The sequence below is a fragment of the Kogia breviceps genome, chromosome 2 (assembly GCF_026419965.1).
Source record: "Kogia breviceps isolate mKogBre1 chromosome 2, mKogBre1 haplotype 1, whole genome shotgun sequence".
Lineage (NCBI taxonomy): Eukaryota > Metazoa > Chordata > Mammalia > Artiodactyla > Physeteridae > Kogia > Kogia breviceps.
In genome coordinates this window covers 167,165,006-167,180,571 of record NC_081311.1, presented here as the reverse complement: position 1 = coordinate 167,180,571, position 15,566 = coordinate 167,165,006, and the positions used below count along the sequence as shown (strand labels likewise).

The window sequence follows — 15,566 nt, the reverse complement described above, 5'->3', positions numbered from 1 at the left end:
ACCTGGAGAGCTTCTCTTTTCTTCTGGACAGTGTGGGGATGGACATAACTCTTAGGAGTGAGGCAGCTATTTGCCACCATTCTGAATACAATGTCAGCCTAAGGAGGAAAGGAGAGCTGAGATAACCAGGAGAAAGGAGCTAGAGTCCTGATCCATTTGGACCCAAGGCATACTTTGATACTGGGCTTTTCAGCCACTAAACCAATACATGTTCTTTATTGTTTAAAGGAGGCTAAGGTTTATATTACTTGCAACCAAGGTTTCCAAACTACCATGTTGTGTCTAAGATGATCGGGGTGCACATCCATCTATATGTGTGTAACGTACTGGCAGGGTAATTGTCAGGCGTTGTTTTTTCCAAAAGGTTACCTGTCCGGAGAGAAACAGTATTGTACAGAGCTCTGCGCCACAACTTCTAGTCTCTGAAGTTTTCTTGAAAGTACTACCTAGTACACTGGATGATAAAGTGGGCGTAAATTAAAAAGAAAAAAAACAAGCCAGGTGTCAAATGCAGCATATTTTAATTTGTTTCAAATAAAGCAATATATGTATATATATATTTTTCAGAAAAACACCAGATGTTAAACTCTAGAAAAGCGCATGTGTCTTCAGCAGATCAAGTATGTCTGATCAATAAGAATTTTGTTTTCAACATTAACTCTCTAAAGACAATCAATGGACTGACATCACTGCTACAACATAAGTTGCTACTGAGCCTCTGATCTTTAGCCACATCTTGATTTTCCTAACAAATGAGTAAATACTGCCTGGCTAAAATGCTGCAATGTCTTGATGAGAAAAAGCGCCAACAGATCAAGCAAAAGCCATGAAAGTTATGAAGCAAGCTAGAGCTGATTATTAGAATTAGTAAAAATGATTAAGAGAGGATGACACAGCCATACAGGGTTTGTATATTCGGATTGACTCTCTTTTGGCAGCGAATTGGGTCAGCACCTCGGGCAGGGAATCGAAACTGAATGAAAACAGCTTTTTTTTTTTTTCTCTCCTAGCTCAGGCCACCAACGTCACAGCTGGGACGGAGAGAACCGCGGCATCTGTGGAAACTTCTATTCTCGTGGGGCAGAGATTGCACTGTGAAACCCTGGAGACGTTTCCCCGGAAAGGCCTGGCCTCTGAGTTGTCTGCAGCGTGCTGCCTTCGTCGGGGCTTTTCCGGATGGGCTGCGGCCTCGGGGGTCTTGGTTCCCAAAGAGGCCTCTTGATTTTTGGCGCCACCTTTGTTTTTGGGACGGAAGCCGTTGTGTGGCTGTCGTCTGTGTTCATGGCGGTTGTTGCCCTTCCCCATCGGATCAGCTTCGTTACCACTGCCCTGGGGCTTCGCAGACCCATTTAGCCTGTTGTTGTGATACTGTGGATTAAATCTTCGTCTTTGGCTAGAAGACCCATTCTACCAAAAAAAAATAAGAGGTATTAGATGCCAACAAACCTCAGATGACATCAGTAGACATCAGGGAAACCAAATCTCTAAGTCACAGGTAAGCTTTTTTACACCCCAGAAGAATGTGACAACATGCAAATGAGGTCAAGCTGATAGAATCCTCGAGCTTAAAAGAACAGCGGACTGTCTTGTAAATGGAACTCCAAGAAAATAAAATCACTGATGTTGAAAGAGAGGTTAGAGAAGTGTAAGAGAGACAATTCCAGAACCAGGCCAAATAAAACCCATCAAGTATGCCTGAAATAAAACAGAATGAAATGTAACACAGAGGCAGGGAAACGATCATTCTCTATCATAAACATTTCTAGGACATTCTCTATAGACTATGTATATGAATTCTCATGACATATATGAAGAAATCATAAAATTCTGTTTGTCACTTTTCGTCTCTGAAGCAGCTTTTCTATTTTATTTCAAAACAAATACCATAGTTCAGAAATCTTATCTTGGGTAAATACAGGGATGAGGTGTCTCTGGTAGATCTTGGTGAGACGTAGAGGTGATGTGTATTTTCAAAGAGATAATTAGTTCTTTTTCTAAACTTTTTGCAGTTCTCAGCTAATGAATTTTGAAGCATCAGACTGAAAAACTGGCAACGCTCAACAAATCAGCAACCAAGAACGTAAATGGATAAGTAAAAAAGAAGCAGTGGGTTAGCCTGTGGGTCTTCATACAAGGGAAAGATTTCTGAACTCCTTGAGGTCAATAACAGCCAACAGGTATGTAGTGCTTAGGTGTGCCAGGCACCAAGCGAGGCACTTGACCTTGTGCCACCTCATTTGTCATTGCCATCACCTTTTAAGAGAGCTTCTAAGATACCCTCCACTTTATCGATGAAGTAAAGGAGTTTAAGGGACTTGCCCAAGGTCTACAGTTAGAAAGTGGTGGAGCCATTCTCACTTCACATATTCCCTCCAGACAAGATTCATAAGCAGCTTGTTACATGAACACAGACCTTTTTTTGAAAATCAAACCTCTATTACTAAAAGGTGTAATTTTTTGAGTTACAAATATATCAAGTTCTTAATTTGTGCATTGTGACTGGATGGTATTGGTTTAGGGCAGACGCGCCCCTAGTAACTCGGGGCCCTGGGCAAGAGTACAAAGGCAGAGGCCCACGTACCATGTGTCTGAATATTTTCTCTTCCTACCTCTGGCTCCATCCCACATTGTGAGGGGCCGTGCCCACAGGAATGTGGACACTCCAGCCTGCTCACCTAAGCGTCGTCTCCACCTCCACAAATAATTGCCCTTTGGACCTAGGGGTGTGCAAACTGGTAGTGTGGTCAGCTCGGCCCTCAAGGTGATGCATCCAGGGAAGTAGTCCAAACAGACCCTGAGAGTAGGCTTGGGGCTATCTGGGAATAGAATTCCAGGATCTCGAGTATTTGGAGCACTTTCCAGAAGGGAGAGTGTAGATTCTGGGTAGTCACATCTTGGTCTCGCTCCGTAGGGAGGGCCATGGGCCATGGCTGGGGGAGGGCCACAAGGGTTTACGCTAAAGCACAGGGCCCAGCACAAGGGCCTTTCTCAGGCTCAGATATATGTTTAAGGTTAAACAGGCCATCGCCTGAAAAGCGCTGCTGAAAATGATGAAACAGTGAACTGAAAAAGTATCTATGTGGACTGCATTTAATCTGGCCCCCTTTGCTTTTAAAAAAATTGTGACAGAAAAATTCAGACTAAATTTTGGACTTAATTTTAGCAGGGGGTTTCATAATAAGCAAAGAAAAAAAGCTATGAAGCTATATTTAGACAAGTGAAACAGATTTGATTATGATCTTGAATCTAAGACTGTATGAAATACTCCTTGTCCAAGTGCTATTTTAAAGTTCATGAAGACATCTGGGGCCAGAGAAATGCCTGTCAGAGTCACTAATGAGAATTCTAAAAGACCAAGACCACAAAATCCAACAGGGCACTTGTTAGAAAATCAGCATTTTGGAATGCTTAAAAAAAAAAGTCTCTTTATTTCAAGCTCTCTTTCTGAGAGCTCAGGAAAAATGTCTTTATAGCATTCCCAGCTTCTGAATCATCAAATCCCATTTCTTGGTCATTCTCTAATGATAAGGAGGAAATCACTTCTCAAGGATATAGTGGAGAAGCAGGAGAGAAGACTGTCCTTTGGATACTTCTATTTTTAAGGGTCACAGTAGATAAGAATTAATAATGTCATTTTGAAATGTAGTCTCTTTACTGAAAGCCCAAGAGAAGAAAGAGCAGTTTGAACTAACTTTGGCCTCTTACAGAAAAACTAGACATAAATGGGAGTTAAAGGATCATAAAAAACATGCCGGATTTCTTCTCACTAATGGTGTCAGTGGCCAGGTTCTGAATCTTGTTCCCATGTCTGTGTGAGTCCCTTCCACACGTGGGCCAGTTACGAGGACCTGGGTGGCACTCAAGGCATGAGAAGCACCGTCTCATTTAGGTGGACTCTTTGCTGATGCTGTCAAGTGTGTGAAGACCACTTCCTCCACGGGGGACAGTGCCTATGAAATGGTGACCGGATGGCTCGGGGGAGCTGTGGGAGGCCGGACAGACAGATGGAGGCTCTGGACATCGGGCTGCTGCTAGGGGTGGGCGGGGCCTGGGTGTGACCAGTGGTGGCTGTTTTCTTCCTCTCCAAACGAGTGGTTTCTTGCCCAGGCAACGCACTAGGGTCTGCGGGACTCCTGGAAGCAGGGCAGGGTGGCCTCCCTGGGGCAGTTTACCTGCTTATTAGCTGGCACAGCCTGGTGGGAGCTGTCAGCGGTGCTGGGAAGGTTGCTCGCCATTTTGGGGTTTGCTGCTTTACCCTCGGAGGGCTTGTTGTGATTGGATGATTTTCTGGTAAAGTTACTCTGTTTCCCAGAGGTGGTCGCGTGAGCACTGAACAGTGGCAGCAGGGAGCTGCAGGGAGTTCTTGAGGAATAGTTGTTCTTTGGATGTGTAACTGAAACGAGAAAGCACTTGGTGTTAGGGGCTGTGCCTCAGTAACCCATTAGGAGATGGAGAAATTGGCAGGAGCTTCATAAAAACATTAAGTTTTTGTTTTTCGTGGAAAGATATCGCTTGAAAAAGCACCTAGGTGCTTGGAGACCACCAAATGTCTTCTGTGAGAATCACTGAATAGCATAATTATTCAGGTTGGGAAACATTTGTAGGAAATGAGACAAGATCTGAGCACTTTTAATATTATGCCGTAGGTCAAGAACCACCAAAGGAAGAGGGATAATGAAACCTCAAGTGCCCTCTCAGCCCTGTCCACAAAGGTACTCTGCCTCCTGGGTTCCCCATTACCAAACCTGTTCTTGCCGTTCTCGTCATATCCCTAGACCAGTTGGTGTTGCAGAGATGCAGAAAAACCTAGAGGTACACGGACACTTGGCTGGTCAGAGCCACAATATTTTGAGAGCTTCGGAATGGGGTGATGCCAGGTGTCAGGAATTTTGTCACCCCGGGGTGGTATATATCCCCTGACCTTACAGCCAGGCCTGCCGGCCCGAAAGATGCCCCAAAGCATCTTCTATATTCCATTAGAGTTACATTATCTGGCCTTTTATCAACTCCATTTTCTACAGCCCCACTGCAAATCTGCAACAATTCCAATGCTGAAGTCCACACAGGCTAATCAGACAGATCCCCAGCCGGGCTCGGACAGGTCTGTTCAATTTTTATTATCACCCTTCCCGCTGGTTTTATAAGGGGTGGTTTCTGATGGGATGTTTCTGTGTGATTATGCTGAATCAGGGCCGGAGGGAATCAAGTTAAGGATATAATCATGACTTTCCTCTCATAGTTCCCCAGAATTTGACTGCCAGTCTGGACAGCAAGACCTCTGAATCTTACAAAATTCTCACCAGTTTTTTTTTTGCGGTACGCGGGCCTCTCACTGCTGTGGCCTCTCCCGTTGCGGAGCACAGGCTCCGGACGCGCAGGCTCAGCGGCCATGACTCACGGGCCCAGCCGCTCCACGGCACGTGGGATCCTCCCGGACCGGGGCACGAACCCGCGTCCCCTGCATCGGCAGGCGCCCGTCACCAGTTTTTAAGAGCAATTTTCTCTGCTACCTGTGTTGGATCAGACTTAATCCTAGCATTCTTCCTGAGGATTTGGAGTGTGAGTAGGGATCACAGAACATTAGAAATGGAAAGGACAGGAATGTATCTCTAGTCCCTTCATTTTACAGGTGAGGTGTGACGGCACGTCGGGGAGTGTCCAAACATGACGAGGAGATTTTAGTGGCTCTTTGCTAACTAGATTCACTTTCATAGGGGTCATTACTATTTCCGGTTCAGTGGCTGTGGGCTTTCCATGCGCTGTCAAGAAAGCTGAGAAGAAAAGGGCCTTCCAAGGACTCTTGTCTCCAACAAGGGAGGCTGGCTCCAATGTGGACACCTGGGATTTGGTAAGGGATGGTTCCTCCCACTAGATGGCACTGGAGTGCTCTGGAGGAGAGCAGGTGACGCCGCACCGCCCTCCCCTCCTCACATGGTGGCAGAGTCACTTGGCATCAGGGTCTTGCCCATTAACAGGCTGGAGTGGGAAACTAGGATGGGCAGTTAAATTTCCAAATGTGAATCAGATAGTAGATTCATAAGGGAGGGAGTGTATAGAAAAAAAATAATTGAAAAGAAATGCAGTCAAAAATTCAGGTAATTGCCAAAGATATGTGAGCAAGGATGCTCACCGAAGTGTTATTTTAATGGTGAAAAACTGGAAGCAACCTAAATGTCCACAGTCAAGGGACTGATTATGCCAATCACATTTAAATAAATTACGGGTTAAATATATTGACAGGGAAAAATGTCAGCCATATATTGTGAAATGATAAAAGCAAATTCTCTTACTATATATGTATATTGTATAGTATAGTAAATGATGTAGTATAATTAAGTATACCATATAATTTACACAGTAGATTATATGTGCATAAAAGTGTTATGGAGCCACAAAATTTATGTCATGTTCTATTTTATATAGTTTGTAATTTTTAGACCAAGTTTATATTTTTTATACTCAGAAAAAAATTGCAATTTCCACTTTGAAAAAAAAAAAAGGTGAAGGCAAATCTCAATTTTTCAGCTCACTACGAGGCTTGCAGATATTCCATGTCCTTCACCAGTTGTTCCTTCCTCCTTGCGGCGTCCTTGAAGCCACTTTCGGGCTCATTCCCACCTCCCCTGGTGGGGGTGGGGCTGGAGCAGGGAAAAAGGATCAGCCAATTTTGTTGCATGTTAACTGCTCTCATTAAGGGAGAGGCTCAGTCAGGCACTGCTGAGCAGCGCGTGTGACACACACACACACACACACACACACACACACACACACACACACACACACACACACACACACACGACAGCTGGGCCCTTCACGACAGTAGGCCATTGTTCTCAGACTCGTTAGGGAGACTCCCTCTCCCCGTAACAGGTCTCTATAGCACCAGGCTGTTTGAAATCAGAGAGGCAGTTGATCTGGCAGTGCTTAAGAAAAGTTTGCGAAAGGTACAAACTAGTTGACCTGTTCTGTTCCGCTTAATAAATCCTGGGGATTGACTCATGGGCAGTGGCATTTGAAGACTCAAAGTTCGGATCTTGACATTTTTAGTGACTTGTGTCATGACCTTAGATCATTAAATCTCTTTAGACCTCACTTTAGCCCCCTGGGGGACCGCACACCTGACACTTCTGATATCAACTCCAAATAGCACCAGGTTTATGCACACAGAATTATTTAGCAAGTATGCAAAACTCACTTTCTCCACAGAGCATGATTTGGGCCTTTAGCTGTTCAATGTCACAGGAGAACCGGGCAGCTTTCCCAAGCTCTTCATCGTATTTACGCTCGCTGACAAAGTGCTGTAGGGAAGAGACAGGAGCCCCATGGTTACAGGAATGACTGAGGCAGGCTGCTGATCCACTCTCTACTCTCCCACCGCCACTGATGATGGGAAAGCATCCCCAGGTGGGGAAGCACGCCAGCTCTGTCACTGGGAGGCTCTGTTAAAGCAGGCTTGGTTTTGACCTGTCTGGAGCACGATCACCTTCTTCTTCAGGGAAACACGTGTGGGTCCTGTCTGTACAGGCAAAATGTGTGTCTGGACTCATCTACTTAAACCTTTCAGCACCCCACACCCTCCTTCGAGCACTTCCTGTCCTATTGTAAGCTACGGGATTGCCTTCTGGCAGTCTTCCTGATCTGGCCAGTGGCCTCCTAAATTATCACTCCTCATGAGAAAGCATGTCATCCTTTCTAGACGTCCGTCTCCATTTTAATAGGGTACCAGGAAGTCCAAAAAGCCTTCAGTATGGATAACTACAAACCATTATCTTGAATGGTAGAATTTCAAGTGCTGTTAAAGGAAGTGGGAAAGAGATTACTTTTCAGTTCACTTCAAATTAAGATCTATGTGTAGATGACAGTGAGCAATGCAGAAATAATTATGAGTCAGTCCCTCTGTGATCTACCAGGGAGTTTACCACATGGCAAGGGGGACAGATACCACAAAATACAATATAATGTAGAATGTAGTAGGTGCTTTAGGAATATAAAAGAGGAAGAAATTATTTCCTACTGAGGGGAATGGGTAAAGAGTTATGTAAGAGGAAGCATTTGAGCTGGAACATTAAAAGAATACTGAACACTTATCAGACATGGGTCAAATTCTTAACAGATAACCTCATTTTTATCTGATCACATTATTATGAAGTCAGTACTATCATTAACTGTAATTGACAAAGGGGGAATCGAGGTTCTAAGAATCTAAGAGAATACGTAATTTATCCAAGGTTGCAAGAGCAGGACTGTTGCACTCCAAAGCCTGTGCTGTCAACCATTTTACGATGAGTGGGATTTTGCTAGGTAGAAGTGAAACTTGGAAGATGAGTGGATTTCAGTTGACCAGGAAGCTGGCAACTTCATATTTATCAAAACAAGTGTGTGTTTGTTTGTTTTGCTTTCCAGGATGTTTTTCTGGGTATCAAGATGGGTTCTGCCAACCAGCCCCATTCTCCATTCTAATCTCCTTTGGGACCAGGGAACATCTGTGACATTAGAAGTGCATCTGTGTCCACAGGACGAAGGGTTTTGTTCTACTGAAACTAATTAGCACTGGCCATAATAAATATATACTGGAGTCCAGCCGTGGATTTTATTTTGAACGGACGAGGCGACCATAGTGGGGGAGACCAGACCTGCTCTAATGACTCTGGTCTCACGGTGAATGACCAGGCTGGAGGGAGACAGTGGATGCAGAAAGACTAGTCAGGAGGCCACTGCAATTGACTGGGTTGGAGGAAACAAAGACCAGGAGAGCAGGTGAGAAGGGAAAGACCTATAGAACTTCTGGGGAAATCCTCATCCCCACGGGGCTCTCTTTTATGCCTAACCAGGATGGAGGGGACCAAAGTCACTTGCCACTTTCTACCATACCCAACCAGTGTTATGCTGGGATGAGCAGACAATCCTACTTATAAAGCTAGCAACAAATATGACTTCAAAGTACGCTAGTTCCCTAGAAGTCGGTCAGAAGCTGGAGTGCATGTGCATGTGTGTATGTTTAGTATATTGGGGAAAATGAGGATAAGGGAACATTTATAAACTGTAACTTCCTATTTTGTCATAGGTACTTGTTTTTGCCTTTCTGGTAACGATTTCTCCTTCTGGTAACTGTACCCCAATGCAGTTTCCAAGATTCACAGCGTTGGTGGGTCTTTCAATCAAGACCTCTCTTGGCCAAATGGTGGATGTGACCCAAGTGGAGGCCAATCAGAATCTCTCTGTTTGGGATTTGAATCCAGTGGGACGGCCCAGGGGGTGCTGACATGTGGAGGTCACTCACTCTGATGGTGCCCTGAAGAGTGTCTGGTAATTACTGCTGCCAACATTTCTGCCCAGTTATAACCTGGAGTCTTCAGAGCACACTCTGCTTTGGTGAGCTATCCTCATATCCTTTCCAATTCTACTTGTTCTTGAGGTTAGCCAGGGTCAGCTTCTGTTGCGTGCACCCGAAGAAATCCACTAAATACATATTTGTGGGTGGTATTCTTAATAAAAGGGCAAGTAAGCTAGAAAAGGATATAGGAAAGAAGTCTCCACATATTGTACATTCTTTAGAATCCTTACTGTTATACTAAGTTCATACTTAGTGTGTGTTCACATGTGTGTGTGTTTATATACATATGCATAAATTACATATGGTGAAGCTAACGTTCCCCTTCCCAGCTATAATTTATGGATGAATACATTTTATTTGGGTCAGTTCCACTGGCTAAAAAAAATAGCTTGTACCTCTCCTCTGTAATGATATAGCCCTTCAACACATAGTCTACTTAAATATAGTGATTAGGTGGTCCTTTAACCCTTCTGTATTCTCGATTTCAACCCTGTGAAAGACAGCTGGGTGTCTGATGTTAGATCCTCAGAAAGCAGCACTCTGTGGATGCAGAACAAACAAAATGGGTATCAGAACTCTGGCTCGGGGTTCAGGCTGTGATATTTTAGAACTGACCTTAATTTCTGCCCTGAGTTCAGCCAGCTGCATCTCTGCCATCTGACTGGCCAGATCAGTAAGTCTCTTTAGTTCTTCTGCTTTCTTTTGACGAGCAGTCAGGATTTCCACTGCCAGATAAGAAGGAATAATACATTAAGGCCAACGATGTAAACATATTAAACGACCTAATTTCTTGGATCCGTTCTCTCTCCGCAGACTGATTGCTTTGTTGGGCCATGGCTGTTTTCTGAGTTGGTCACTAAGGCGGGTTGGCCTTTCGTGCTCATCACCAACCACTCATTTCCTTATGTCTTTATCCACCAAGCCCCCAACCAAACACGGTCCTTTCTGATTCACTGTACACCCACAATCTTCTTCATTTTCCCCACTGGCATCTGATCTCACTTACTTAGTTTGGACTTTTAGAAGTGTGCATTACTCAGAACAACTATCTCCAAGAAGAAAAAAAAAAAAAAAAACAACATTAAAATCCTATCTGAATGATATTGCAAAGACAGTGAGTCCACTAAGCAAAAACCATTATTCTGTATGTGCTGTACTATTAAATTCTAACAACATCAGACCCTCTGAACTTTAACACATATTCATTTAGGGCAACTAGCTGTGTTACTGAAAGATGACATAAAAGTTTTCCTTTATTAGCTTTTTGTGAGCTAAAAAATGCCTCTGCTTTTGCTACTCTGCAGATATGTTTCCATTTTGCAACCAGAGAGAAGTTGCAGACCAGAGTTTTTGTTATAAGTGTCCACAATGGAAAAATTTCAAGGGTGAGTCAAAGCTTGCTGAAGCTGAATTCATGTGCACTCTTTAGCATCTGCACATGCAGCCAAGTCACAAGGGAATTCTCGGCATCACATTTCACACACCTGTCAGATGAACTACTAAAGGTTCAAGTAGATGTAGGAGCCCACAGGTTAATTGTGTGTGTGTGTTTCCCAAAAGGCCATGGAGCTCAAAGGCAATGAATACAAATACACTGGGTGAGATTTAAACAAGAAACTTGATTTTATAATAGATAAGATTTGTAGTTCTCTCATTCCAGTCACATATGAATTGCCTTCATTTCTTTTGGACAAAGATTTTGAGTTATAACAAAAGAAAAGTCCATCTAACTAATACGATATGCACATGGAATTCACATTCCATTCTTGGCTGAACAAGGGTCAACTGCTTTATTAGACCAGATTCACAGCACAATGCCCAAACAAGGTGCTTTCTGATGTTAAGAGCTCTTAATTTATAAATGTCAAAAATAGTCACTTCAAAAGCCCCAAAAGAAGTTCAGAATCAATCAAGAGTTAAGATTTCCTGCAAACCATAAGCCATTCCTCAGACAGGATGAGAAATATCTTTTCATGCTGATACCAATGTTGAGATGTCAATAAAATAACTAATCTATAACTCATAAAGCCTAACCATCTGCCAAACTACTCTAATCATGCTTTGATTATTTACCGGGACGCCTCCTGCCTCCCATTTACAATTCCAGGTAGCTGGGCAGAGACTGAATTGTGCCTGGTAGCATTTCAGAGTACAGAGAAGCTAGTGAAAAACTTGTCCTGATGATGGGAGCGAAAGGAATTTTCATCTGAATGTAGAAAATGTATTACTGAGTGATGTCCCAGGTTACCCAGTCAGACCAGAGGTCACAAAAAGGTAGCCAGCTATCACTTTCAGTGACAGGGTACATATATTTTGTTTGGTCCACACATTACTTTTACAAATAAATCATCCACACTTGAAAGTTAAGGGATTCCATTCAAAAGCTGGATTTCTGGTTGCTCTTAAAATATCGTTACTTCTGGCTACAGCAGGCATCTCTAGTCCTGGCAAAAACTGCACATTTAGTTCTCTGTGTCCAGGATACCTAGGGCCTGGTACACAGTGGGTGCCCAATATGTTTGCTGAATGAAGGATTCCAACGAATGGATCAATGCATTACTTAAAAGGAATATGCAAAGAAAGGCAGAAGTTCCTTTTCTACAGGGGCCACTTGAGAATATCTAGGACACATACCTTTGACTGATTATTTATTTCCCATTGTAATTCAACATATGGATGGGACTAAAGCCTGGAGAATGAGAAAATGATTCTTGAGTAGGAAGATGAAATGAGGTACTTTCCTCTTGCAAAGTAAGATAGATAAGAATGCTGAGGGCCCAGCTTTGATGAGCAGCTAGTAAAGGGGTCAAAAGACCCTGAGTGGCTACATGGATGAACAGATCTGACTTTTCTTAACAGATCATTTGTGGGACTGGTGACAATTAGGGGTAATTGTTCTTTTTGATTAAGTAGAACTTGGGCATTCATACCAAACAAAAGATTTTGTAGAGACAGATAGAAATGGGCCCTAAAATGGAATTGCAGGTGCAAGATCACCAATAAATTCTGAGTTTACACTCATGCAAATGTGCATGGGAATGAATACTTTGCATCAGCAAGTGATGGGATGAGTTTTACATATAGTCTCATTAACATTTCAAAGACTTTCATTATGAAAAAGTCCTAAAACTTGAGATCAAAAGCCAATATTCTCTGGGGGGAAGCCACCATTTTCACCTCAGAAACATCAATCACAGAAACAGAAAGCAAAACCGACACAGATCAGTTCCTAAAATTCATTGATCCTATAATTTAAAATAGAATAGTATGTTTTGAAGGCACCATCCCTTTGGAAATTTGTAGAGGGAGACAGTCCCATATGGCTTTAGATGTTCACTGCATTCAACACTCGATTAGCATTATTTATGTAGTTTTATAAACAGTATCTGGTATACTGAAATCCATTTGCTCAGTAGGATTTATAATTTCCTTCAAGTTCCTGGAACACATTAGAAGCTTGCTCTTATTACTTGAAACATGGAAAATTTTAGGGCTTCTCGAATAATAATGTCTTAGCAGAGGGTATACTTGAAATCCTGGGGTGGGGGGGACCAGGAGCTGGGGCCCAAGTAGCTCTTCAAGCACAAAGGTTCTTCGAAATCCTTTTAATTTCTTAAAAATTCTTGTGAATTTTGCATTTTACTTCATAATAGATCTATGTTCCTGTTAGTATAAAGTAATGTTTGCTTCCCATCTCTAGTAAATTTGACACTCCGAGAACACACCTGTCTAGGCCTCCAATTCCCTGGGCAGGCAAAGTTTGAGATCATAGCACAACAGCATCCTTACTTTCTTCAACTGTAAAATGTAATAATCATATATCCCTCACAGGGTTATTGTGGAACTGAATGAAATAACCTATGTGAACTCTTTAGAATAGTACCCTAAAAAACCCTAACTACAAATACTATTATTTTTTTAATTAAAAAAAATTACATTTATATATTTTATTTATTTTATTTTTGGCTGCACTGGGTCTTTGTTGCTGTGTGCAGGCTTTCTCTAGTTGCGACGAGCGGGGGCTACTCTTCTTTGCAGTGCGTGGGCTTCTCAACATGGTGGCTTCTCTCGTTGTGGAGCACGGGCTCTAGGTGCGTGGGCTTCAGTAGTTGTGGCACGTGGGCTCAGTAGTTGTGGTGCACGGGCTCTAGAGCGCAGGCTCAGTAGTTGTGGTGCACAGACTTAGTTGCTCTGTGGCATGTGGGATCTTCCCAGAGCTGGGCTCGAACCCATGTTCCCCTGCATTGGCAGGTGGATTCTTAACCACTGCACCACCAGGGAAGCCCACAAATACTATTATTAAAGTGAAATATATTTATCTAGAATATACCTCCCTCTTGTTGCAATTACGTTCACTTTCACTAATATTGGATCCCACAGCCTGTAGATATTGAATTAATTACAATAATTCTTTTAAGAAATACAATGAAGTACCCACAGTCTTCTCAGCTTTGTGTTAGGTGCCATGAGGGATACAGGAGCTTATCTCATAATTGGGGAAATATGGTTTATATCATGTGCAGGAAATGGAAAACATGGAAAATACTCTTGAGACCATAGATAAGGAAGCTCAAAATGGTGGTTGTAAAGACAGTTCAGCACTTTGTGGGGAGAAATTCAATGGTTATTTCTATAAATGGAGAAGACTTATGGTTGACTTAGGTGTGTCACCTGAGAGAGGCTGCATAACCCCCTCTGACCTCTGTTTTCTGAGGGGTTGGACTAACCTCTCTAACTAAGATGAGCTTTTCTCTTTTTATACACACCGTGTCAGGCACTGTGCTAATAACTATTTGATATAGACACTCTTCTTATGCCTTCTTTTCTGATTAGGAACCTGACTTTAGAAATTCACAAAATAGTTCAATGTCACACAGCCAGTAAATGGGTGGAAACTGGATTTGATTTCATTTCTGTTCACCTCGAAGGTAAGCAAATTGGTTTTTCCAGGGTGCTGGGCAGGTCTAAACCAGGACCGATTCCTGAAGTTAGGGGAACCCTGTCAACCAAGCTAGCCGTTTTCGCTAGCCTGAAAGCTCCATGAGTGCAGGTCCCAGATTTATCTGTTTGCTGGTTTGTCCCTCTCTTTGCCAGTGCTTAGCACATAAGGAAGCACCCAGTCAATGTTTACTGATTGAATGAGTTTTAAAAATGGGGATGCTCTCCAGAGACGCCCAAATTCCACAGGTCTTGGGACTGAATACTACTGTCCCAAGAAGGAAGAATGAGCGCTTGAAATCTGAGGCCCTCTGTTAAACTCTGAGAAAGTGATGTGCTAGTAACTTTCTATTTGGTGCTAGAGAAACATTTGTGTTTGTGTTGGCTGTTACATTTTTATCATTAAGATATGAAACTGAAAAGGGAAAATAAGCTGTACCTGAGAAACAGGCAAGATCCCAAGTCATGGGGTAATCTACTGCTACTGAAGAAATCAACAAATTTCAATAAAATAAAATAATTTCACAGTCAAAGGAATTGTGTAACTATCTAAATATCCCACAGCTTAACCCTGGATCACATTTAGTTTTATTTAATAAAACCTGCTGTATTTTAGATTCTAAAATGTTGTTTAAAGTTATTTGGAAAAATTGTCTAACAAAAATAATGATAGCTACTTTCCAAAAAATAACTACTGAATTTATGGCCAAGGGCCAAGCAAGAAAGATATTAAAAGAATGAAGAATCTGGTCTGATCCTTCACTGATAAAAAGGAAAGCACTGAAGTCAAAAGTAAAGGAATTTAGCTGAAACCTGGCTGGGGGTGCAGACTGCCATTTATCCAATTTATGAGATAAGATTTGGGTATGGATGAAGAATTTAAAATGCCTAGGAGATATGGATTGTAAAACTAAATCCCGGCTGAAAAATATGGTCTTAGGGGAAAAAAAAGAAAAAAAATGGTCTTAGGGATCCCATTAACATAGCAAATGAATTTAAAAATAAAAGAGGGATCAGGATATACACTTGCATTGAATCTGACTGAGCAATCTTGTCTCAGTTGAAATTTCCAACCCATGAACCTCAGCCTATCTGATTGAGATGGCAAATCCACTCTAATGGCTATTGGGTAACTTTACAGCAGTGGAAAGGTTTAGAAATAGGTATAAAAATAGTAAAATAAATCAAACCCAGAGTACTAATATTTTGTGTTAAATTCAGAAAGTTTTGCAATGATCAAGATTGTCTGCCTGTGTTCATTATTTAAATAAAGAGTATTCTGTATATTACACAA

General features: G+C 42.3%; 1 protein-coding gene across 6 annotated transcripts in view; it reads right to left on the bottom strand.

Annotated features, from left to right (window-relative positions):
* Positions 1-504: 504 nt before the first annotated feature.
* The window catches only part of SPATS2L (spermatogenesis associated serine rich 2 like), a 168,697-nt gene continuing 153,635 nt past the window's right edge, over positions 505-15,566 (bottom strand). For all 6 annotated transcript variants that reach the window (XM_067026520.1, XM_067026523.1, XM_067026522.1 and 3 more), the window contains 4 exons: positions 9,950-10,059; positions 7,196-7,298; positions 4,173-4,393; positions 505-1,407 (listed from right to left, as the gene is read on the bottom strand). In XM_067026520.1, coding sequence (XP_066882621.1) covers positions 1,012-1,407; positions 4,173-4,393; positions 7,196-7,298; positions 9,950-10,059 — 830 coding nt within the window. In that variant the 3' untranslated portion in view covers positions 505-1,011. The remainder of the gene's footprint in view (positions 1,408-4,172; positions 4,394-7,195; positions 7,299-9,949; positions 10,060-15,566) is intronic.